The following is a 26,125-nucleotide window of genomic DNA, read 5'->3' on the forward strand; positions in this document are numbered from 1 at the left end:
AGTACAGCATCTTGATCAAAACTCTTCAGAGTATAGGGATAGAGGGTACATTCCTCAATATCATAAAAGCCATCTATGAAAAACCTACAGCGAATATCATTCTCCATGGGGAAAAGCTGAGCGCTTTCCCCCTAAGGTCAAGAACGCGGCAGGGATGTCCACTCTCACCACTGCTATTCAACATAGTATTAGAAGTCCTAGCCACAGCAATCAGACAACAAAAAGAAATCAAAGGCATCCAAATCGGCAAAGAGGAAGTCAAACTCTCACCCTTTGCAGATGATATGATACTTTATGTGGAAAACCCAAAAGACTCCACCCCAAAACTGCTAGAACTCATACAGGAATTCAGTCAAGTGGCAGGATATAAAATCAATGCACAGAAATCAGTGGCATTCCTATACACCAACAACAAGACGGAAGAGAGAGAAATTAAGGAGTTGATCCCATTTACAATTGCACCCAAAACCATAAGATACCTAGGAATAAATCTAACCGAAGAGGCAAAGGATCTGTACTCAGAAAACTATAAAATACTCATGAAAGAAATGGAGGAAGACACAAAGAAATGGAAAAACGTTCCATGCTCATGGATTGGAAGAACAAACATTGTGAAGATGTCAATGCTACCTAGAGCAATCTACACATTCAATGCAATCCCCACCAAAATACCATCCACTTTTTTCAAAGAAATGGAACAAATAATCCTAAAATTTGTATGGAACCAGAAGAGACCCCGAATAGCCAGAGGAATGTTGAAAAAGAAAAGCAAAGCTGGTGGCATCACAATTCCAGACTTCCAGCTCTATTACAAAGCTGTCATCATCAAGACAGTATGGTACTGGCACAAAAACAGACACATAGATCAATGGATCAGAATCGAGAGCCCAGAAATGGACCCTCAACTCTATGGTCAACTCATCTTTGACAAAGCAGGAAAGAATGTCCAATGGAAAAAAGACAGTCTCTTCCACAAATGGTGTTGGGAAAATTGGACAGCCACATGCAGAAGAATGAAACTGGACCATTTCCTTACACCACACACAAAAATAGACTCCAAATGGCTGAAAACCTAAATGTGAGACAGGAGTCCATCAAAATCCTAAAGGAGAACACAGGCAACAACCTCTTCGACCTCAGCCGCAGCAACTTCTTCCTAGAAACATCGCCAAAGGCAAGGGAAGCAAGGGCAACAATGAACTATTGGGATTTCATCAAGATAAAAAGCTTTTGCACAGCAAAAGAAACAGTCCACAAAACCAAAAGACAACTGACAGAATGGGAGAAAATATTTGCAAATGACATATCAGATAAAGGGCTAGTATCCAAAATCTATAAAGAACTTATCAAACTCAACACCCAAAGAACAAATAATCCAATCAAGAAATGGGCAGAAGACATGAACAGACATTTTTCCAAAGAAGACATCCAAATGGCCAACAGACACATGAAAAAGTGCTCAACATCGCTCGGCATCAGGGAAATCCAAATGAAAACCTCAATGAGATACCACCTCACACCCGTCAGAATGGCTAGAATTAACAAGTCAGGAAACGACAGATGTTGGCGGGGATGCGGAGAAAGGGGAACCCTCCTACACTGTTGGTGGGAATGCAAGCTGGTGCAACCCCTCTGGAAAACAGTATGGAGGTTCTTCAAACAGTTGAAATTAGAGCTACCATTCGATCCAGCAATTGCACTACTGGGTATTTACCCCAAAGATACAAATGTAGGGATCCGAAGGGGTACGTGCACCCCAATGTTTATAGCAGCAATGTCCACAATAGCCAAACTGTGGAAAGAGCCAAGATGCCCATCGTCAGATGAATGGATAAAGAAGAGGTGGTATATATACACAATGGAATATTATGCAGCCATCAAAAGGAATGAGATCTTGCCATTTGCAACGACGTGGATGGAACTGGAGGGTGTTATGCTGAGTGAAGTAAGTCAGTCAGAGAAAGACATGTATCCTATGACCTCACTGATATGAGGAATTCTTAATCTCAGGAACAAACTGAGGGTTGCTGGAGTGGTGGGGGGTGGGAGGGATGGGGTGACTGGGTGATAGACATTGGGGAGGGCATGTGCTATGGTCAGCGCTGTGAATTGCACAAGACTGATGAATCACAGATCTGTACCTCTGAAACAAATAATGCCATATATGTTAAGAAAAAAAAAGCAGGAGGGGAAGAATGAAGGGTGGGAAATCGTAGGGGGAGATGAACCATGGGAGATGATGGACTCTGAAAAACAAACTGAGGGTTCTAGAGGGGAGGGAGTGGGGGGATGGGTTAGCCTGGTGATGGGTATTAAAGAGGGCACGTTCTGCGTGGAGCACTGGGTGTTATGCACAAACAACGAATCATGGAACACTACATCAGAAACTAATGATGTAATGTATGGTGATTAACATAACAATAGACAATAAAAAATTTGCTAACGGGTATTTTATGACACAGGATGTGGTCTAACTTGGTGAATGTTCTATGTGAACTTGAGAAGAATGTGTGTTCTGCAATTGTTGGATGAAGTAGCCTGCAGACATCAATTACATCCCTTTGATTGAGGGTGTTGTTGAGTTCTACTGTGTCCTGATTTTCTGCCTGCTGGATCCATCCAGTACTGACGGAGGGTATTAAAGTCTCTAACTGTGATAATGAATTTGTTCATGCAATTCTATCACTTTTTGCTTCACGTATTTTGATGCTCTATTTTTGGGTGCCTATACATTAAAGATTGTTATGTCTTACTATAGTATTGATCCTTTTATCATTATGTAATGTTCTCTTTATTCCTGGTAGTTTCCTTGCTCTGAAGTCTGCTCTGTCTGAAATCAATGCACGTACTCTTGCTTTCTTTTGATTAGTCTCATGTGACATACTTTCTCCATCCCTGTACTCACAATCTATATGTGTCTTCATATTTAATGTGGGTTTCTTATTGAAAATGTACAATTGGGTCTGATTTTTTTATCCACCGTACAATTGCTTTTAGTTGGTGTTTTCAGGCTATTGACGTTTTAAGTGATTATTGATACAGTTGGATAAACATCTACACATTTGTTACTGTTTTCTATTTGTTGTCCTTGGTCTTTCTTCCTGTTTTTCCTTCCACTCTTTTTCTGCCTTTTATGGTTTTAATTGAGCATTTCATATAATTTCATTTTCTCTCCTTTTTAAAAATTTTTAAATTTTTTTTAAAGATTTTACTTATTTATTTGACAGAGAGAGACACAGCGAGAGAGGGAACACGAGCAGGGGGAGTGGGAGACGGAGAAGCAGGCTCCCCGTGGGGCAGGGAGCCCGATGCGGGGCTCGATCCCAGGACCCTGGGAGCTGAAGGCATACGCTTAATGACTGAGCCACCCAGGTGCCCCTCCCTTTTTTTTTTTTTAAAGAGAGAGAGCATGTGTGAGTGTGGGGGAGGAGTAGAGGGAGAGGGAGAGAGAATCCCAAGCAGACTCTACAGTGCGGAGCCCATCACGGAGCTCTGAGACCATGACCTGAGCCAAAATCACGAGTTGGATGCGTAACCAACTGGGCCACCCAAGCGCCCCATTTTCTCTCCTCTTTGAGCATAGCAGTTGTACTTCCTTTCATGTATTTTTAGTGGTTACCCTAGAGTTTGCAATAGACATTTACAACAAATCCAACTCTGTTTTTCAAGTAACACCGTACCACCTCACCATAGCACAATATTTTTATAATAACAAAATGTTCCTAGTTCCTCCCTCCTGGGCCTTGTATCATTGCTGCCATTCATTTCACTTTTCCATGAGCTATAATCATTGAATACATGGCTGCTGTTATTATTTTAATAGTAATTATTATTGTTCTGTCAGATCAATTGAGAATAACAAAAATATTCTTATGAGAAATAAGAATAAGAAAAATAAATAAGAAAAGTTTTTGTTTTGCCTTCATTCATTCCTTCTCTAATGCTCTTCCTTTCTTTATGTGGCTCTGGCCTATATTATTTTCCTTCTCTCTGGAAAACAACATTTCTTAGCAGGTCTACTGGCAAAAAAAATCCCCCCTCCTTTTTTTTTGATCTGATACAGTGTTCTGTAGTCCTGTGATGAGGGCTCAGTCTTTAGTGAGCCTGTGTCCCTGGACTGGGAACTTCACTAGTACCTCTCCGTCTTTACCCCTTTGGTGGGCAGGATGGCTGGAGGGGCTGGAGCAGGTCAGGCTCTGGGTAACACTTGCTCCTGAGGACAGGCCTTGTTAAGAACAGAATGGTCTGACAACTTTAGGGATGGTCACTTTCCTTTCTTGCCGGAAGCAGGGGGGATTTTCTCCCATATTCACGGTGGGAACCAGGTCAAATTCCTGGAGGTAAGAATGACAAAAACATGCCCCCCCGCCCCCCAAACTGACCCTTCTGGGGTTTTTGACTCAGATTTGTCCACACTGAGCCTTCAGCAGTTCATCAGTTAGAGCTCGAGTTTTTCTCTCCTGGTTTTGGTGTCTGGGGGGGTTTCTGCTTAGGGTTTTTGATCCAGTGAGTTGTGATTCTCTGTATCAGCCTGACTTTCTCTGCGACTGGGGGGCAGCAGTTTGTCTTGTGACCTCAGTTCTCTGATGGAGCAAAGAAGAGTTGTTGATTTTTCAGTTTTACTTTTTACTTGTTAGGATGGATTGGCAACTTCCAGGCTCCTTCTATGCCTGACCAGAAAACAGAAGTGCAAATTTTCACTTTAAAACGACTATTTTTATGTTCTGTGAAAAAATTCACCTCCATACAGTTTAAAAACACATACTGTGATCTCTGCGGCAACTAGGTGAACCACAGCACTTTCTCCTGGGTCCACAACCGCTGAGGTCCTGGGTCTGCGATGCCTCAGCCCCCGCCCCCCCAGCCCCCCTCACATTTGTGGAGACGGTTTTGTACACCTTCCAAGCCTCCTAGTCCCTCCGGGCTCCTACCCCGTAACCACCCAGACAGTTACTGGTTGCCAGCTCATTCTCCTTTGGGGACCAGGGGGCCAGGCTGCCTTGTGTGGGAGCTGGGTTCCTGGAGGTTTGCTCTTACCTGGACGGGAGAACTCCCTGCACTCAGTGCTTCCTGAGACCCACGGGTCCCAGGAGCATGAGATGCTGCATAAGAGGTCGGACGCAGGCAGCCACCAAGCGCGCACAGGCTTGCGGGCATCAGGCGGGATCGCCCGCCCAAGTACTTACTGACTACACAGTGTGTGCTCAGAAAAGTACAGGTTTTGTAGCAAGTTTGGAAGTGGTGCTGCATGGTCGCCCGTGGGGCTGAGTCTGGTTGGAGGGTGTGTGCAGCGGGGGGAGGCGTGCTTGGAGCCCGGGTTGGCTGCCCAGAGAACGCTCAGAGGGCTGGGGTGGTTTTTGTGCAGTGCCCCAGGTGGTCCCCACTCACATCCTGTGCTTGGGTTTCAGCTTCCGAGAATGCCGAATCCAAGCTCACGGGCCTCTCAGGACAGCTCGTGGACACTGCGTGCAAGGTGTGCCAGGCCTACCTGGGGCAGCTGGAGCATGAGGGCATCGACGTCTCTGAGGACTCCACCAGGGGCCTCACGGAAGACGAGTGGAAGGACCTGACAGAGCAGTACTACTCCCTCCTTCAGTAAGACGCGCCTGGTGCTCGGTGGCAAGAGTCAGCACGCACCCTGCTGGCTCACCTAAAGGGGGGATGTGGGGCGGGCATCAGGAGTTGTCTAAGGAAGTCCCACCTGTGGGACGTCTGAAGCACCTGTCTGGGGACTGGGGCATCTGTCTGGGTGGTGGGGTACCCAGATTCACTCACTGGTGCCTGTCCCGCCAAGTCGCTGTTGGCTTACAAAAGGATGACACCTCCTTGGGGGCACCTTTGGGTACCATCTCCTCAAGCACTTTCCACACTGTTCATGTCTTCTACCTCATTTGAACCCCACAGGTGGGCTCCGGATAGTCAGGACCAGCAGAGGCCTTGCCTGGCCCAGCGCTCCTGACTCTCCAGGACCTTCGGTGCCCCCTGGTGCCTGGGAATCCAAAGGCTGAGCCTGGCTTTCCGCCTTTCCCCCGAGGGCTGGATCCCTCACAGCCTAGAGACCCAGCACCTCCGTTTTTCCTTTTTCAGAAGTCTGACTCTATTGTGCCTAGATGTGGCTTTCTTTGTTATGTCCTCTACCTAGAGATTTTTTAATATGTGGGTTGGAATCTTTCGTCAATTTTGGAAAGTTCTCAGCCACTGTCTTCAAAATACTGCTCTGCTTCGTTCGGCTCCTCTCTTTGGGCTCCAGTTATATGCACAGCCGCTGTGTGACTGTTCCACACGTCTCTTTGCTCTGTCCTGTTTGCCTCGTTCCTTTTTCCTCCCTGAGTCTGAGTTTGTGTATTTTCTATCAACCCATCTTAAGGTTTCCCAGCCTTGTCTTCTGCAGTGTCCAGGCTGATTGTAAACCTGCCCAATTCTAGCTCCAGCATTGGGATGTCCTTGTACCGCTTGTCCTTGCACTTTACTCTCCGTCAGATTTTTCAGCCTCTTCTTGGTCTCTTTTCGTGTGCTGCACCTTGTCCATAAAGGAAGTACCGACAGAAGTTTATGCTGTTTCCTAAGAGGGGGCTCACACTTCCCTCTGTTGTAGATATAGTGTGTGCAGCTGATGTCCCCAACCAATTAGCAGGGGGCAGGGCCAGATTGCAGCTCTGGGTAGGTTCAGTGCATTCTGGTGTCAAGTGTCTCAGGAGTGAAACTGAAAGATATTGTTGAAGACCCTGTCCCCCAGGAGAGACTTCTCCCCAAGTACCACGGGAATGGGAGGTTTCACTGTCGTTACAGCCCAGACACACCATCTTCGTGCCCTGGGAAAAACTGGCCATGTGTTTTGAGCATTACTAGACTTAGGTCTTTCATGCCAGTTGACATGGCTATGTGGCTTCTCATTCCTTAAGAAAATCCTTCGGCTTATGCCAAGCCTAAATCTCAACCTTCACCCGGATTTGGCAAATATTCTTGGGGAATAAAATGGCCAACAAACTCAGTTCACCCAAGAAAGGCTTTTCTGTGCCTAGATGTAGTTCACCTATTCCTCTTTACATCCACAACCCTCTGATGTTTTGAGAAACATGAAGTTTGCAATTTATCTGGTTTTTTTTCCCACTTGTCATAACAGGCATAATGACTAGCCACTACCTACTACTTACGACCTAAATAAGGAAGCATCCTAATTCTTATTAATCATTTTATTTTATCTCCTGTATTTGGTTTCTGGTTACACAATTTTGTTTTTACGTTTCAGGGTTTACCTTAGAGATTACAGTATACATTCTTGATTTATTATTGCTTATCTTCAGTCAGACCTTCACTGGCTCCCAAACAGCATCACAGCAGTGGGATTCCATTCGCTCTCTACTCATTCCTTATACTCTTGTCATTTATTTCACCTCTCTCTCTCTATTTTCTATTTTTAAGAAGATTTTATTTATTTATTTATTTATTTATTTATTTAGAAAACGTGCAAGTAGGGGGAGGGGCAGAGGGCAAGAGAGAGAAAGAATCCCAAGCAGACTTGGCGCTGAGCCCAGCGCCCGACACAGGGCTCAATCCCACAACCCTGAGATCACAGCCTGAGCCAAAATCAAGAATCAGACACTTAGCCAACTGAGCCCCCAGGCACCCCTTGTTTTCCATTTTTAATTGTCGTAAAATAAACATACAAAATTTGTTGTCTGAACCATTTTAAAATAGTCACCTAAGTACCTCAATAGTGTTGTGCAACCATCAGCACCGTCAGTCTAGCTCTTTTCATCCTGTAGAACTGAAACCCTGCCCCCATTAAACGCCAGCTCCACATATTCTCTCCAGCTCTTGGCCCCCACCATCTACTCTCTGTCTCCATGAATTTGTCTCCTCCAGGTGCCTCACAGAAGTGGAATCATACAAGATTTGTCTTTTTGTCACTGGCTTATTTCATTTATAATGTCCTCAAGTTTTATCCATGTTGTAGCAGATATCAGAGTTTCTTTCCTTTTAAAGGATAAATAATATTTTGTTGTATGTATATAGTACACTTTGCTTATTCATTCATCTGTCAATGGACATTTGTGTTGCTTCCACATTTTAGCTCTTGTGAATAATGCTGCTGTAAGCATGGGTGTGCTAATATCTCTTTGAGATTCTGCTCTCAATTCTTTTGGGTATGTACCCAGAAATGGAATTTCTGGGTTATATGGTAATGCTATTTTTAATTTTTTGAGGAACTTCTGTACTATTTTCCACAGCAGCTGCACCATTTTACATCCCCACCAACAGTGCACAAGGGTTCCAATTTCTCTACATCCTCACCAACATTTGTTATTTTCTGTGCTTTTAAAAAATAATATCTATTTTCATGGATGTGAGGAGGTATTTTACTATAGTTTTGATTTTCACTTTCCTAATGATTAGTGGTATTGAGCATCTTTTCATGTGCTTATTGGACATCTGTATGTCTTCTTTGGAGAAGTGTCTGTTCACATCTCTTGCCCATTTTTGAATCAAGTTAGCATGTTATTGTTGAGTTTTGGGAGCTCCCTGCACATTCTGGATGTGAGCCCCCATCAGATACATAACTTCCAAATGGTTTCTCTCATTTTATGGGTTTTGCCGTTTTACTCTGTTGATTATATCTTTTGATGCACACATTTAAAAACTTTTCATGAAGTCCAATTTGTCCATTTTTTTCTCTTGTTGCCTGTGCTTTGGTCTCATATCCAAGAAATCATTGAGAAATTCAATGTCTTGAAGATTTTGCCCTATGTTTTCTTCAAGATTTTCACAGTTTTTGGTCTTACATTTAGGTCTTTGATCCATTTTGAGTTAATTTTTGCACATGGTTTTAGGTAAGAACCCAAATTCATTCTTTTGGTTATGGATATCCAGTTTTCCCAGTACCATTTGTTAGAGACTGTCCCTTCCCCCATTGAATAGGATTGGCACCCTTGTCAGAAATCATTTGACTATATATGTGAGGGTTTATTTCTGGGGTCTCTATTCTATTTCATTGCTCTTGTGTCTGTCTTCATGTCAGTAACACACTGTTTTGATTACTGTGGCTTTGTATTAAGTTTTGAAATCAAGAAGTGTGTGTCGTCTAACTTTGTTCTTCTTTTTCAAGATTATTTTGGCTAGTTGGCGTCCCTTGAGAGTCTATTTGAATTTAAGAATGGGTTTTTCTATTTCTGTGAAAAACATCATTGGGATTTTGAATAGGGATTGTATTGAATTTGTAGGTATTTTGAGTACTATTAAGATCTTAAACAATATTAAATCTTTTAATCCATAAACATGGATGTGTTTCCATTTATTTATGTCTTCTTTAATTTCTCTCAGCAATTTTTTTTGTAGTTTTTGTTGTACCTTTCACCTCCTTGCTTAATTCCTAAGTATTTGATTATTTTTGATGTGATTCTAAGTGGAATTGCTTTCATAATTTCCTTCTCAGTTTGTTCCTTGCTAGTGTATAGATGTGCAACTGATTTTTGTTTGTTGACTTTGTATCTTGCTACTTTGTACTTCACTTATTAGATGTAACATGGTTTTTTGGTGGAATCTTTAGGATTGTCTGCATATACAATCATATCATCTGCAAACAGATAATTTACTTCTCCTTTTCTAGTTTGCCATTTATTTCCTTTCCTTGTCTGATTGCTCTCACTAGCATTTCTATTACTCTGTTGAATTTCTATTACTCTATTACTCTGTAGGCATTCTTGGGCACCTGGGTGGCTCAGTCGGTTAAGCGACTGTCTTCGGCTCAGGTCATGATCCTGGAGTCCCGGGATCGAGTCCCGCTTCGGGCTCCCCGCTTTGCGGGGAGTCTGCTTCTCCCTCTGACCCTCCCCACTCCCATGTGTGCGCTCTCTCTCTCTCTCTCTCATTCTCAGTCTCTCAAAATAAATAAATCAATCTTTAAAAAAATAATAAAAAAAAGAAAGTAGGCATTCTTGTCTTATTCTTTTTTTTTTTCTTAAGTAGGCTCTACATCCTATGTGGACCCCAGTACAGGACTTGAACTCACAGCCCTGAGATCAAGAATTGTTTGCTTTACTGATTGAGCCACCCTGGCACACCCCTTGTCTTATTCTCAATCTTAAAGGAAAAACTTCCAGTCTTTCACCCTTGAGTATGGCATTTGCTGTAGGTTTTCATATACAGCCTTTATTATGTTGAGGTAGTTTCCTTTTATTCCTAGTTTGTTGAGTGTTTTTATCAGGAAAGGGTGTTCAATTTTGTCAAGTGTCTTTTCTGCATCAATTGAGATGGTCATGTGGGTTTTTTCCCCTTCATCTGGTAATGTGATACATTACATTAATTGGTTTTCAGATGTCGAACCATCCCTGCATTCCTGGAATAAATCCCACCTGGTCATGGACTGCAATCCCTTAACATGCTGCTGAGTCTGGTTTGCTAGCATTTGTTGAGGATTTTTGCATCAATGTTCATAAGGGACATTGGTGTGTAGGTTTCTTTTCTTGCAGTGTCTTTGTCTGGCTTTGGTATCAGGGTAATCCTGGCCTCATAGAATGAGTTAGGAAGTGTTTCCTCGTCTTCCATTTTTTGGAAAAGTTTGGGAAGGACTCATATGGTTCTTCTCAAATTGTTTGATAGAATTCACCATGGAGCTGTCAGGTCCTGGACTTTTCTTATTTGGGAGATTTTTGACTACTTTAATTACTGATTCAATCCCTTCAGTAGTTATAAATTTATTTGTATTTTCTGTTTCTTCACAATTTAGTCTTGGTAGGTTTTGTGTTTCTTGGGAATTTGTCCATTTCACCTAGGTTATCCAATTCATTGGTGTACATCTGTTCATAGTTCTCTCTTATAATCTTTTTTGTTTTTGTAAAATCAGTAATGATGTCACCAATGTTATTTTTTGTTTTGATAACTTGAGTATTCTCTCTTCTCTAAGTCCATTGAGCTAAAGGTTTGTCAATTTTGTTGATCTTTTCAAAGAGCCAACTTTTAGTTTAATTAATTTTCTCTATTTTGATTAATTCTGCTCTAATCTTTATTGATCACTTTGTTCTACTAGCTTTGGGTCTGGTTTATTTTTTTTTTTTTCTAGTTTCTTAAGTTGCAAAGTTAGTTGTTGATTTGAGATTTTTCTTGTTTTTTTTTTAATGTAAGCCTTTATAGCTGTAAGTTTCCCCTTTAGCACAACTAGCAACCCGTGTGTTTTAGTATGTCGTGTTTTCATTTTCATTTGTCTCTCAGTATTTTCTAATTTCCCTTGTGATTTCTTCTTTGATCCATTGGTTATTTAAGAATTTGTTAATTTTGTGAGGGTGCCTGGGTGTCCCAGTCTGTTGAGCATCAGAGTCTTGATTTCAGCTCAGGTCTTGACCTCAGGATCAAGAGTTCAAGCCCAGCTTTGGGCTCTACCTGGGGAGCCTACTAAAAATTTTTTTTAAAAAAGAATGTGTTAATGTCCACAAACTTGTTTATCCACCTGATTAGATCTTTTAAAATGCATGTCAATGATGTTTTGTAATTTTCAGTGTTCAAATCTTGCATTTCTTTTGTTAAATGTATTCCTATGTGTTTTATTCTTTTTGATAATATTATAAATGGAACTGTTTTCTTAATTTTGTTTTAGGATTTTTTGTTGGCAGAATATAAAAATATAATAGATTTTTATTTTTTTTTATTTTTATTTTTTTTTTTTAAGATTTTATTTATTTATTTGAGAGAAAGAGAACACGAGCAGGGGCAGAGGCAGAGGAAGAAGCAGACTCCCCTGCCGAGCAGGGAGCCAGACGTGGGGCTCGATCCCAGGACCCTGGGATCATGACCTGAGCCGAAGGCAGCCGCTTAACCGACTGAGCCACCCAGGCGCCCCAAATATAATAGATTTTTAAAAGATTTTATTTATTTATGTGAGAGAGAGAGAGAGAGAGCAGCAGGGAGGGGCAGAGAGAGGGAGAAACCCAAGCAGACTCCACACTGAGTGCAGAATCAACACGGGGCTTGATCTCACAACTCTGAAACCAAGAGTCAGATGTTCAACTGACTGTGCCACCCAGGCGCCCCTGTAATTGATTTTTTTATATTGATCTTGTAACTTGACTTTGCTGAACCCATTTATTAGTTCTAGTACTTTGTACTGTGTGTGTGTGTGTGTGTGTGTTCCTTAGGATTTTCTACATATAGGGTATGTCATCTATGAATAAAAACAATTTCATTTCTTCATGTCCAATTTAAGTTACAGGAACTCAAATTTGCTTTACCATTCAAAAGTTGATCAGTGGGGTATTAGTCATCCTTAAAAAGGAAGTTCATCAATGGATGAACCTTGAGGACATTATAAATGAAAAATACAAATATTGTGTGATTTCACTTATATGAGGTACTTAGAGTGGTCAAAATCACAGAGGCAGAAGGTAGATGATGGTTACCAGGGTCTGGGGGAGGGGATGGGGAGTGAGTGTTTAATGGGGACAGAATTTCAGTTTGGGAAGATGAAAAAGTCCTGGGGGCAGATGGGGGTGATAGTTGCATAACATAAATATTCTTAATACTACTGAACCGTACACTTAAAATGGTTAAGATGGCAAATTTTATGTTATATGTACTTTGCTACAATAAAAAAATTGAAAGAATGTCAATTGGTAGATTTTACCCCATTTACAGAATAAAGAAGAAAACTATATGATCATCTCAATAGATGCAAAACATTGATGAAGTTCCATAATGTGCATGTTACTTTTTTTTTTAGTGAACTAGAAAAAGAAACTTTAATTGGAAAAGCTTATGTACAAAAATTCTAAAGCTAACACACTTCCTAATGCTATGTAATGAAATTGTTCTCCTTGAAATCAGAATGAGACAAAAATGCCCACTATCATGACCGCTATTCAGTATGGACTGAATGGCCTGTTTAGTTTAAAAGTATAGAACGAAAGAAATAAAAGGCATAAGATCAGAAAGAAGCAAAACTATTTACTGAAAACCTGATTATGCACATAGAAAATTTAAAAAATCGTACAGAAAGTTACGTGAGTTTAGTGAGGTCAGTAGGCACCGGGTCAGTATACAAAACTCCGCTGTGTTCCTATACACTAACAAAAATCATAGAATGGAATTCTAAAAATGCAGCCTATAATAACATCAAATAACAACAAATATCCAGAGAAAAATAACAATATAAATTGAAGACCCTAAACAGAACATTATAAAATTAAATAAAAATAGTGACCTAATAAGTATGTGTGTGTATAATAAAACCATGTTCATAAATTAGAAAACTCAGTGGTATATTTTTTTTCTTCCCGAACTAATCTAGAGATTCAATGTGATCCCAATCAAAATCTGTGCAGGAATTTTTCTTGGGGGCTTGAGTGGGAGGAATTGACAAACTGATTCTGAAATTTATTTGGAAATACAAATGATTTCAGAAAAGCCAAGACAACCTTGATCAAGAAAAACAAAATTAGAGAATTTCTACCCATATTTCAAGACTTACTACAAATGTACCTAATCCAGACAGGGTGGCATTGGGTTACAGGGCATTACCAGACCAGCGCCATGGAACAGCATCTAGATGCAGATCCTCATGCACATGGTCACTTAGGACCAACCCTTAGGAAGGATTAGTCCTTGCACTAAACGGTGCTTGAGCAGTGAGCATCCTTGTGAACAAAAAAGGTGTATCTTGAATCCTGTCTCCTAAATACAAATAAAGATTAATTTGAGGTGTATCATGTGATAGGTGAGAGTTACAGAAAAGGAAAACATTGGAGTGTATCTTCATGACCACAAGGAAGGCAAAGATTTCTTAAATAGTCCACTAAGCATTAACCATAATAGAGCAAGTCTATAAATTGTACTTTATTGACATGAAAACTGTTTATGAGGAAACGCTACACAGAGGATGCAAAGACCAGCCACAGAGTGGAGGCACACACTTATAACACGCATACCCACAGGGTCTCGCGGCATCTCACGGGCTCTCTGGATCTTGCTTTGTAGTGGTGAGGCGTTCATCTCCAATTCGAGAAATCACTTTTCGCAGTGCCAGGCTCTGCTGAATAAAATCACGTCTGTGAACCCTCAGACGGAGATCGACGGGCTTCGGAACATCTGGATCATAAAGCCGGCGGCCAAGTCCCGCGGCCGAGGTGAGTTGGAGGCTGGATGCTGAGAGGTGGCCACCTGCGGCCCCCAGAGCGCAGCGTGCGTCCGGGCACAGGTGCATGACTCGGGGCTCTCTGCGGGGCAGGTGGCTCTGAGACACTGGTCTTCATGGCCCACTTCCGAGGTTTGCTAATGAACTGGGATGTTCCCAAGTTAAACTGGGCTGTACTTTTCTTTTTATATTACCTCGCCCAGTCTTGGCAACAGGCTTACCCTAGCTGCTAAGATGGATTGAGGACTTCCATCTCAAGCAACAGCGGAATTCCCGTTCCTTACTCACCTGTAATCACCGGGCTCTCCTGGAGGCCCCTCCTTAAGGCCTGTACCTTTTGTCTGTGGTTTTTGTCTGGTGGGCTCAGGCTTTGTACCCCATCTTGTGTTGTAGCTCAGACTGTGTCCTCTTTATTCTTAATGGTGAAAACTGTGGGTTCTTTTTAAAACAGGGATTTCAAAGTTTTTTAAATCTTATTTGCGTTTCCAAAGAACCAACCTTAGGCTGAATTTTTCCAATTTCTTCTGAGGGATATTATCCCCCTTGGCTCTGACTTTAAGGCTAAGCTTATTTATTTCCAGTCTTTCTCGTACAACAACAAAAGCCTTAAGTCTATGAGCTCTCCTCCCAAGACGGCCCTCACTGCAACATCCGTCTTTGTGTCACATGACGTTCTCACTTTCCTGAGTATCTAAATAGACTTTAATTTTTTTTTGTGGATATTTTATTTTCCCCTTGAGTTATTTGAAGAGTTTTGTTGTTGTTTTAAATTCATAAGTGGTTCATTTTTACGTGATTTAAAAAAACGTTTATTAATTTGAGATGTTACTGCATCTGGCCTTCCCCAGCTGTCCTCTGAGTGCCCACCCTCTGGGGTCGGGCCAGGGCTCCTCCAGGGGCTCCATCCCGAGCCTGCTGTTCTTGATAGTAGCATCCGTCTGCAGGTGGCTCCCTCCTCCTGTCCATCAGGCCCGACCTTCCTCCCACTGCAGACACCTGCGTCCCCAGGGATGCCCCACAGAAACCTCAGACCCAGCTGTTCAAATCCAAATGCAGGGCTTTCTGGCTGGGCACTGCCTGGGCCCCTTGCTGCTCTGAGCCCAGGATAACCTCAGAGGTTCGTTGCTTTGCCCTAGTCTTTCATTTCCAGATGGCAAGGTCTCAGCTTTGAAGAGACTGCACTTACATTTTTGTGGGGAAAGCTCACCTCATGTGTTGCTATGCCTTGTGCCTTGGGGCCTCTGCACATGGTGCTCCCCTCCAGTGATGTGTCAGTCAGGATAGGCCAGATTGTGCTGGGTAACAAGCAGTCCCCAAACTTCAGTGGCTATCGGTGAGACCCACTCATCTCTACTCATGCTCGTCCACTATGGGTTGACATGAGAAGGGAGTTGTGGGCGGTTGGGGTTCTGCTCACCAAAGTCCTCGCATCATCTTGTGACATCACTGCCTCCAGGCTTCAGGGTTGTCATGGCAGAGAAAGAGAGGGCTGGAGGGTCTGGTGGTGACCCAGCAGACGAGAGGGGGGCGTGTCCCCTCTACTCAGAGGTCCCTGGTCACCATTAGTCACATGGCCTAACTTTGGGGGGTTGAGGGTGAGAAGTTGCAAAGTGGAGGAGGGCCGGAGTGTGTGTGCAGCCCTCCCATTTGTCCAGGCGCCCGCGGGAGGGGGGCCTCACCAGACCGCAGGCCCCTGGGCACCTGCCACCCCTGTCTGCTGGCTCCCTGAGGCCCACAGAGCTTCCCTGCCCCCTGTCCACCGCACACCCAGGGCTCGTGCTCAGCCACCCCTCGCTGGCTGCCTTTAAACATACATCTGTCCCCATCCCTGCCCTTCTCCATTCCGTGTCCTCTCCTGAATCCTGGGGGCTTGCCCCCTGGTGGGAGAGCCTGGGGGCCTGGCACCAACTGTGGCCTCCATCCTGAGGGCAAAGCCCTCCCTGCTGGGCCACCCAGGTGTGCTGCCTCCCGGGCCTGGGTCAAAGCCATGTTGGGCCTCAGAGCTGATGCTCGACCCTGCACGCCGTGCCCTGGGGCTCAGTGGTGACTTCTTGCAGACATCGTGTGCATGAACCGAGTGGAGGAGATCCTGGAGCTGGTCGCTGCAGACCACCTCTCTGCCAAGGACAACAAGTGGGTGGTGCAGAAGTACATCGAGACCCCACTGCTCATCTATGACACCAAGTTCGACATCAGGCAGTGGTTCCTGGTCACTGACTGGAACCCCCTGACCATCTGGTTCTATAAGGAGAGCTACCTGCGGTTTTCCACGCAGCGCTTCTCCCTGGAAAATCTGGACAGGTTGGTTGGAGCATCAGCTTGGTGCCACTGGGTGTGAGGGGGCACAGTGTGTGCCCACGACACCTGCGGGAAAGGGGTGGGGTGCCAGGCCATGTCTGCTGTCCCCCATCACCACCGGGGGCACAAATGAGGAGGGAGGCTCGGGTAGGTTAAATCCCCAAGGGGCAGGCCCAGGCCTGCTGTTCTTCAAAGCCCATGCTCTGCACCCCATAGTGTGTGAATCTCCTCCAGAAGATCCTCAAAGCTCCATGTGCCATGTGCCCACAAGGTGCAGGCACGGCCCGGGGATGACACATCTCAGCGACAGGTCCAGAGCCCCCCCTGTGTGGATGCTGTCCCCTCTGCTGGAAGGGCTGAGTGGAGGCCCTGCTCACACGCTGACCCACAGCTGGCCAAGCTTGGGGTGCATACTTTGCCCGCCGCGCTGTCCTGCTCTCTCTGGGTCCAGCTGACACACGGGCCCGGACGCCTTTGGAGGCTCCCGGGGGACATCTGCCTTGCCAGCCCCTCAAACCCCCTCCCTAGTCCCTGCAGGGCTTTCTCTTTATGAGCCCCAGAAGTCCTGGGGTGGGGGTCCTGCAGACGGCTGGGGAGGTAGGGGTGTTCAGCCCCTGATGAGGCAGCCTGTGGGGCGTGAGAATGGCCTGAGGGGTCCTCTGAGGATCCCAGCTGTGCCAGGCAAGACAAGAAGTGGGGAGCACCCGAGCCAGAAAAGGCCAGGACCGTGTGGGCCGCACCCCAGATCCCAAGGCCCCTGGGGGGCATGGTGCTGGGGAGGGTGCCACATGGAGAGGCTCAGACGTCCCGGAAGAGGGTGCCAGGGGTGGCGGAACCCACACCTCGCCAGGGTCTCTGAGTGGGCAGGACGTGTGTGCAAGGCCCCTCTGCAAAGCCTCAGGAGTGAGGCAGAGAATTCCCCTTGCCTCTGTCCAAACCAGAGGCTTCCCTGTTCTGCCTTGTGACCCCCTCGCTGTGTGGGGCTGGGTGCCTAGGCATCTTGACCAGGAGCTTTACAGGGGAGTCACACAGAATTGAAAGGGCACGGTGGGCATGGGGCCTACTAAAGAAAGGGAGGGGTGCCTGGGTGGCTCAGTTGGTTAGGCATCTGACTCTCCATCTCAGCTCAGAATTGAGAGGGCTGGGAGCTGTTCAGCTGACATGTTAACTGTGCCCCCAGGCTAGGGGCTGTGGCCACACCAAGAGTCGCACCTGGCAAGTGACGCTTGGAGTCACACTTGTCAGACAGGCTGCTGGGGAGAAGTTCTGTCCCGCAGCTCCTGGAGCGAGTTCGTCTCTGCCAGGCCAGGGGGGCCTGGAGGAGGGGTCGGGCAGCTCACTGTGCACAAGGAGCCCCTTCCAGCCCCCCCCCCCCCCCGCCCCAGGCCACCGGACCCACCAAGCCATGACGGGATGCCTAGCAGATCTCTTGCCCTCTCTGAGCCCCATTTCTCCATCTGGGATCATAACCCTCACCCCAGATGAATAGGAGATTCCCTGAAATCGTTTCTGATTGGGCATGGCCCAGCCTCTGATATACTGGCCACAATGGGTCCACTGTGGGTCTACTACCCTAATTTCGTGGATCTCAGGTCCCAAGGCCCTTCTGTCCTCTGGAAGTACAACCTCTCCAGGGTTACAGGGACGGGTCTTACTACCCAGAGCCACATGGCTCATCTAGTCCAGTTACCTGTTTCAAAACCTGTTTGGAACAAGGCAAGAGTGTAAATTAATTAGTTTCACAGAGACTTTTTCTCACTTTGTCTCACCAGACCAGCTCTTCAAGAGCCACATCTCTATTGCCAGGTGCAGATGGGGAAACTGAGGCTCTGGGGGGGTGTTACTTCCAGAGGACCCAAGCTATCAGAGCCCCTCTTGCAGCCGCCCTGCGGCGGGGTAGGGGGGCGGGGGCGAGAGAGAAGAGTGTCCAGGGGCGGGGTTAGCGGGGGCTTGGGGTTCCGTGGGGGCAGAGGGTCGGCGGGGGTGGGGTCTCGGGGGAGGTGTCTGCGCGGACATCGGGATAGGTGGAAGCCATAAGGGTTCTGGAGACTGAGTCATGGGGTCCAGGGTCGCGGTCCGGGAGTGGGATTGCGGGCCCCAGCGTGGAGACGGGGTCGCGGGGAGCGGAGGTCCGGGGTCCTGGGGCGGGGGAGGTGGGAGGCGGTCTGGGGGCGGGGTCGCGGGGAGCGGAGGTCCGGGGTCCTGGGGCGGGGGAGGTGGGAGGCGGTCTGGGGGCGGGGTCGCGGGGAGCGGAGGGCCGGGGTCCTGGGGCGGGGGAGGTGGGAGGCGGCCTGGGGGCGGGGTCGCGGGGAGCGGAGGTCCGGGGTCCTGGGGCGGGGGAGGTGGGAGGCGGCCTGGGGGCGGGGTCGCGGGGAGCGGAGGTCCGGGGTCCTGGGGCGGGGGAGGTGGGAGGCGGCCTGGGGGCGGGGTCGCGGGGAGCGGAGGTCCGGGGTCCTGGGGCGGGGGAGGTGGGAGGCGGTCTGGGGGCGGGGTCGCGGGGAGCGGAGGTCCGGGGTCCTGGGGCGGGGGAGGTGGGAGGCGGTCTGGGGGCGGGGTCGCGGGGAGCGGAGGTCCGGGGTCCTGGGGCGGGGGAGGTGGGAGGCGGTCTGGGGGCGGGGGTCGCGGGGAGCGGAGGTCCGGGGTCCTGGGGCGGGGGAGGTGGGAGGCGGTCTGGGGGCGGGGTCGCGGGGAGCGGAGGTCCGGGGTCCTGGGGCGGGGGAGGTGGGAGGCGGTCTGGGGGCGGGGTCGCGGGGAGCGGAGGTCCGGGGTCCTGGGGCGGGGGAGGTGGGAGGCGGTCCGAGGGCGGGGTCACGAGTTCAGAGTCCCAGGAACCCCAGGCTGACCGCGGCTTGCCTCGCGCAGCGCCATCCACTTATGCAACAACTCCATCCAGAAGCACCTGAAGAACGACAAGGACCGCAGCCCCCTGCTGCCCTACTACAACATGTGGACCAGCACCAGGTTTCGGGAGTACCTGCAGAAGAGGGGCCGCGGGGCCGTGTGGGCCAGCGTCATCTACCCCGCCATGAAGCGGGCCATCGCCAACACCATGAGGGTGGCCCAGGACCACGTGGAACCGCGCAAGAACAGCTTCGAGCTGTACGGGGCCGACTTCATCCTGGGCCGCGACTTCCAGCCCTGGCTGATCGAGATCAACTCCAGCCCCACCATGCACGCGTCCACGCCCGTCACGGCCCAGCTGTGCGCCCAGGTGCAGGAGGACACCATCAAGGTGGTCGTGGACCGCAGGGTCGACCGCAACTGCGACATCGGCAACTTCGAGCTGCTGTGCAGACAGGTGAGGGGCGCAGCGCTGGGGGTGGGGGGACGCGGCACCTGCTGCCCACTGTCCGTGGCTGGGGCCACTTCAGGCAAAGGGAGCAGACAGTAGCTCGGGTAGCCCCGGGGACCCCCTGGCCCCAGCTGGCCTTCACCGCTCTGCTTTTTTCCCTCTCCCCAGTAGCCATCCCCAGCTCTGTGGTCGCCAGGCGAGGAGGCCCCCTGCTTGGAATGGTGGGAGGCCCATGGCCTCCAGGCTCAGAATCTAGACTGTTCCTCTCCAGGCCGGCAGTGTCCGCCCTCCCCCCACCTGGGGAGAACCGTGTCCTCCAGGGGTCCCGCCTGGTGCCTGCTCCCTGCTGCGAGCCTTCCTGCCGGCCAGGCGGCAGGGCTGGGTGGTCACTTTGCCAGGGACTCTGGTTCCGTGGGGGGATCCTGTGCCCGGGCCTCTCTGGAGGAGGGACCTGGTGGGCAGCCCAGCAGCCACAGGGAAGTGTGGCCTGGGCTTCTCTTGAGGCCTGACCGCCAGCGGGCCCGGCCAGCAGACACAGGAAGGGGGGGAGCACCGGTCCCTGGGCACTAACGCCGCCCTCCTCTGCCTAGCCTGCTGTGGACCTGTCACCCTTCCACGGCTCTGACCTTTGCGTGGAAGGCGTTAGCGTGAGGAGAGCCAAGAAGCAGATGCCGACCATTTCCAACGTGAATTTTTCATCTTCCCTCTTGGACATTCAGCCCCTAAAAGTGAGGTGCCCCTTGGCCATGCCAAACCAGCCTCTAGGACCTCCACACTCGGCTCTCCAGCAAGACTCGAAACTAAAAGATGCAAAGGTACTTCCTTGCACCTTGCCTGTGCCCCTCAGGAGGTCGGCTGAGAGAAGCTGTAAAGTGCAGTCTGCCAACGCCGTGTCTGGCGGGAGGATAGAGTTCCCCACTTGTAATTTTCAACACATAGACAGTAAGGCCCCCAAAACTGGTCTGACCAAAGCCGAGTCCAACAAACACTCGGATCCAGACATACTGAATGAGCACCCACTGCCGTCCGTGCTTCCGAGCGTGAAGACAGTGGAGGGTGCTCTGTTTCAGCCACCCAGACCACCAGGTAACAGTGCGGCTGCTTGCGCCCGTCTGAGCCCTGGGTCTGCTGGGGGCTGCCCGTGGCCCGGGCAGGGAGCGTGTCCTGATGTGGGCACTGGCCTGAGCTCAGAGCAGGGTTTGGGGCACCCTGGCCCGATCCTGGGACTGGCCAGGTTGTTGGGACAGTGGGGCTCCTGCAGCAGGGACCCCTCGCAGGACGGGGTGGGTGACGGCCTCTGTCTCACTCCTTGTGTGGCATAGTGCACATGGGGGATTGAACGTGTCAGGTGCCGTGGACAGGTGCCAGCGATCCCTGGGCTCTTGCCTTTAGTTTTCTGAATTTCCTGGTGGAGTTGACCATGCATGGCCCGGGAGCCTGACCTGGGCCTGGGCTCAGAGCACAGGTAGACAGGTGTGGGGCAGCCCCGAGGCTCTGGGGGTGGCCTTGCCCTGTCTGTACCTCAGTGCACCTCCAGTGGCATCTGGCACCCAGCAGTGGCCCCGAGAGTATGTGTGATGAAAAGGCACGAGCCAGGCCACTCCCACACCCCCAGCTGGTTCTGCTCCAGGGACATTTGCTTCCTCAAACACGCCCTACATCTGTACCTGCTGTTCCCTCCACCTGCCTAGGGCTCCGTCCCTTTTTCCCCCACCCTTCCTCCCCCCTTCCCTCCCTCTCTCCGCGCCTCCCTCCCTGGCACCAAATCATCTTTGCCCCTCCCCCCGCCCCACCTGCTGCTCGTCTGTCTCTCCCAGAGCGTGGGTCCCTAATGGCAGAGTGCTTTCTGCTGTTCTCACGCTCGCCGCAGCGCCTGGGACTGTGCATGGCTCAGAGCCAGGGCTCAGGAAATGTTTGTTGGATGAAGATGCGTGGACTGCCTCCCCAGTTGTGGGCTCCGGGCTTGGGCTCCAGGATCAGAGCTGGCAGTGCCCTCGGAGGACATCCCCAGCCCGTCCTCTCTCCGCGCCTCGCGTCCAGTCCGTCTCGGAGGCTGGTCAGCCCTACCGCTCAGCAGCTTGCCTCTGTGAGGACGATTTCCAGATTTTTTGCTGTCATGAAAACACAGTGTACTTTTCCTACCACACTGTGCAGCTTCCGACAGGCATCTTTCTAGGAGTGAAGTGTTAATGAGGTGCATCAGCCACTGTCACTAAGCAGCACCAACCGGGTGGCTTAAAGACAGAAATGTGTTCTTTCAAAGTTCTGGAGCCCGAAGTCTGGAATCCAGGTGTTGGCAGGGCCATGCTCCCCCAGGCTGTGGGGGAGGAATCCTTTCTTGTCTCTTCCAGCTTCTGGTGGCTGCTGGCTATCCCCTGTGTTCCTTGGCTTGTAGATGTGTCACCGCAGGCCCTGCCCTGTCTTCACATGGTGTTCTTTCTCTGGGTCTCTGTGGCCAAATTTCACTCTTAGAAGGACACCATTGTTAGATTGGCATCCACCCTCCTCCCTCCGGTATGACAGCTTAACTCGATGACATCTGCAATGACTATTTCTAAATAATGTCACATTCACAGATTCCAAGTGGACATGACCTTGTGGGGTGGGGCTCTTGAACCTGGTACACTGAGCCGTAGAAGCCCGGCTAACAGGGCTGCCCTCGGACTGCATCCACCCACTGTTGCCAACACTGGGCGCCAAGAGACATCTTAATGTTTGCCTTTGGAGACAGTGCCACGGTGCTCACTTGCCTTTTCCGCTTTCCAATAAAATGGCCCGTTTTCAGACGTGTGTTGGCCATTTACTTTTCCTCTCCTAAAAAGTACCCACTCAAGCCTTTTGTGCAATTGTCCTTAGACTCACGGGTCTGTTTCTCTTGGATCGGTAGGAGCGACGTCTGTTCTGGGTTCTCCTTTTTCAGTTGACTCTTTTGCAAATACTGTCCCCCACTTTGTGTTGTGTCTTTTTGGTCCTTTATGGTATCCTTTGATGTCAAGCCCCCTTAATTTTAATAAACTTAAACTAGTCAACCTTTTCCTCTATGCTTGGAGATTTTTGTGGCTTCTATCCTTACCCTGAGGTCATGAAAATAATCTCCAGTGGCTTCTTCTGTAAGCACTGCCAAGTTGCTCCTACATATGTCTTTAATGCTCCTGGAATTAATTTGCATGTGATGTGACAGAGGTCCTATGACAGTGTTACAGGGGTACCCAATTGTGGGGAGCCCCTGCCCCACCCACGGCATATATGGTGTCTCTGGACTTCCTGGTCCGCTTTGTCGGTCTGTTCGTCTGCCCTGGCCAATGCCACGATGTCTTCGTCACTGCAGCTCTGTAGGACATCTTTATGCTGTTCAGGCAAGTTCCACAATCTTGTTTTTCTTCCTTGGAAATGACTTGGCTGCTCTTGACCCCTTATGCTTCCGTACAGGTTGTAGACCCAGGTTGTCAAGACCCATCAAACAAATTAAAATTAAAAAATTGTTATTGAGGTTAAATTCACGTATCAGTTTGGGGAGAACTGACTTCTTTACATTATTGAGTCTTATAATCTATGAACACGGTATAGCTCTCCATTTACTTATCCTTTATTGTTTTTCAGTAAACTCCTTGACTTTTCTTGGTAATGGTCTTACACTTTTTTTAAAGTTAGATTTAGTCTTATATGTGTTTTACTTTTTATTTTTATTTATTTTTTTTAAGATTTTATTTATTTATTTGAGAGAGAGAGAGAGAGACAGCATGAGAGGGGAGAAGGTCAGAGGGAGAAGCAGGCTCCCTGCTGAGCCGGGAGCCTGATGTGGGACTCGATCCCAGGACCCCGGGATCATGACCTGAGCCGAAGGCAGTCGCCTAACCAACTGAGCCACCCAGGTGCCCTGTGTTTTATTTTTTATTCTATGGTAAGTAATATCAAAATTTGTATTTCTTCTACAAATTGTGGCTGGTTGATAGAAATGGAATTGACTTTTGTGGATCGATTTCTTTTTAGTCCAGCCATCTGGTTATTGTTTCTACCAATTCTATTAATATATTTGAAGGTTATTTTGGATTTTTCACATACACAATTATATCGTCTGAAGAGTCTTTTTCCTGCTATATCATTGTACGTTTTGTATGTTTTTCTTACTTTATTGCACTGTATAGAACCTTACTTCATTCATTCATTTTTCTCATTTCACTGGATCTCAGGTGCACATACTCTGGTTAGTCATAATCCTTCGTTCATGTAGCATAGTTTCATTGTTTGTCCTTACAAGGCCTGCTGTTATTTAGATAGTTTTAGAAACATAATTAGGGGGCGCCTGGGTGGCTCAATTGGTTGAGTGCCTTCAGCTCAGGTCGTGATCCCAGGGTCCTGGGCTCGAGCCCCACATCCTGCACCCTGTTCAGTGGGGAGTCTGCTTCTCCCTCTGCCCCTCCCCTTGCACATGCCTTCTCTCTCTCTCTCAGATAAAGTCTTTAAAAAAAACATAATTAGAACCAAACAGTGATCTACATCCACCCATCTCTAGCACGACTATCTCCTTGCATCTCCCCGTGAAGTAACCATTATCCTTTTTTTTTCTTAAAGATTTTATTTATTTATTTGACAGAGAGAGAGACAGCGAGAGAGGGAACACAAGCAGGGGGAGTGGGAGAGGGAGAAGCAGGCTTCCTGCGGAGCAGGGAGCCCGATGCGGGGCTCGAACCCAGGACCCTGGCATCATGACTTGAGCCGAAGGCAGACTCTTCACTGACTGAGCCACCCGGAACCCCACAGCGCATTTCTTTGTGAGACTATTTTACAGTGACTCTTCCACTTTCCTGCGATTGTGTATTTAGGTTGTTTCCAGGGTTTGCTGTTGTGAATAGTGCCTCTGTGAACATTCTTGTACATGTCTCTTGTACGTGAGTGAGTGTTTCTTGTGAGTAGATGCTTCAGAATGGAATTGCTAGCTCATGGGATATATGAATGCTCAGTTTTAGGAGGTGTCAACAGACTGTTTTCCAAAGTGCTTTGAAATGATCTCTGCTCTTACCAGGAATATATGAGAGATCGTGTGAATCCGTGGAATTACCAACATTTTGAGTCATCAGATTTTATCATTTTCACCCATCAAATGGACATAAGAAAAGTCTTGTTCTGATCTTGATTTGCATTTCAGTGATTAATTGTGTTAAATATCTCAGTATGTGTTAATTATGTAAATTCCTCTTCTGGGAAATATCTGTTCATATCTTTTGCCTGTTTTTCTATGGGGTTGTTTATGCTCATAATATCTATTGTGAACAGCTTCTCCCAGTTTGAAACTGTACTTTCAGTTTTTAAAAAGTATCTTTTGATGAAAACTGTGAGTTTTAATGTGGCCAAAGTTATCAGTATTTTTTTTAGTCAGTGCTATTTTTGTTTTAAGAAATTTTTTTAATTGTTTTAAGAAATTAGTGCTATGAGGGACTGGATTACTTGGTCGGTTTGGGTTGCTGGCTTCCAGTTTTCAGCACTAATTACTGGCAGACAGACCTGCCCCTTTTCATCGATGTTTGGGTGATAGATCTTTGTTTTAAATGTGATCTTCGGTGGTTTGAATGGGTACTCTGCTGGAAAGTTGATTTCGATTCTGAAAGCCCCCTTATCATATGGAGGGTTGTCAGGAACAATAAGCCCTTGCCAAGTCAATAAATTAGCTTCATCAACCTGGATGTTACGGAAGTTTTTCATTCCACATTTGCGGATTTCTTCAAGCTCCTTCATCAGCCTCCTGCTGGCCGCCATCTTGGATCTGGTGCTGCTGCTTTCCGCAACTCACATTTTTATTTAAATTTTCTATACTGCCACACTTCTAAACTCATTATTTCTAAAAAGTTGTATGTATATTCTTCTGAATTTTCTATGTGAGTAATTCCATATCATGTGCAAATAGCTTTATGTCTTCCGTTCCAATCTTGTTGTCTGTAATTTCTTTGTCTTGTCATATTGTACTGGCTGGAACGTCCTATAAAGTGCTGGGTATTATTGTTGAGTTCCCGATTTTTAAGGGAATGTTCTTAGCATTTCCTCATTTATAATGACATTTTTCTAGGTCTTTATAAAGTTATAGATATGATAAAAATATAAATGTATAGACACTCTAGCATGTTAAAGAAGTTTCTTTCTAATTATTACCAAGAATTTGTATTGTATGTAGTGAATTTTCTCAAAAAACTTTTTTTGCATCTAGAGATTATCATAAGCTTTTTCTCCTTTGTACTATTAAAGTGATGAATAATATCAATTGATTTTTTAAGTTGGTTTGATGTTAGGTTTGACATATGGCTAGATTTTGTTTCTTACATGTAGTTGAAATTCATTCTCAACCATAATTTATTCATACTACTATTTATAGACATTTCCATTGTTTCTAGGTCAGATTATTACAAATAGTGCTGCTATGAATG

General features: G+C 47.3%; 1 protein-coding gene across 2 annotated transcripts in view; it reads left to right on the forward strand.

Annotated features, from left to right (window-relative positions):
• TTLL8 (tubulin tyrosine ligase like 8) overlaps positions 1–22,644 on the forward strand; it is a 46,599-nt gene extending 23,955 nt beyond the window's left edge. The window contains exons 8-13 of one of the 2 annotated variants that reach the window (XM_027595139.1): positions 5,409–5,595; positions 13,963–14,111; positions 16,177–16,420; positions 19,280–19,715; positions 20,300–20,795; positions 22,286–22,644. In XM_027595139.1, coding sequence (XP_027450940.1) covers positions 5,409–5,595; positions 13,963–14,111; positions 16,177–16,420; positions 19,280–19,715; positions 20,300–20,795; positions 22,286–22,302 — 1,529 coding nt within the window. In that variant the 3' untranslated portion in view covers positions 22,303–22,644. The remainder of the gene's footprint in view (positions 1–5,408; positions 5,596–13,962; positions 14,112–16,176; positions 16,421–19,279; positions 19,716–20,299; positions 20,796–22,285) is intronic. The other variant, XM_027595140.1, reaches the window with a different exon arrangement.
• Positions 22,645–26,125: the final 3,481 nt, after the last annotated feature.

The sequence above is a fragment of the Zalophus californianus genome, chromosome 9, assembly GCF_009762305.2.
Source record: "Zalophus californianus isolate mZalCal1 chromosome 9, mZalCal1.pri.v2, whole genome shotgun sequence".
Classification (NCBI taxonomy): domain Eukaryota; kingdom Metazoa; phylum Chordata; class Mammalia; order Carnivora; family Otariidae; genus Zalophus; species Zalophus californianus.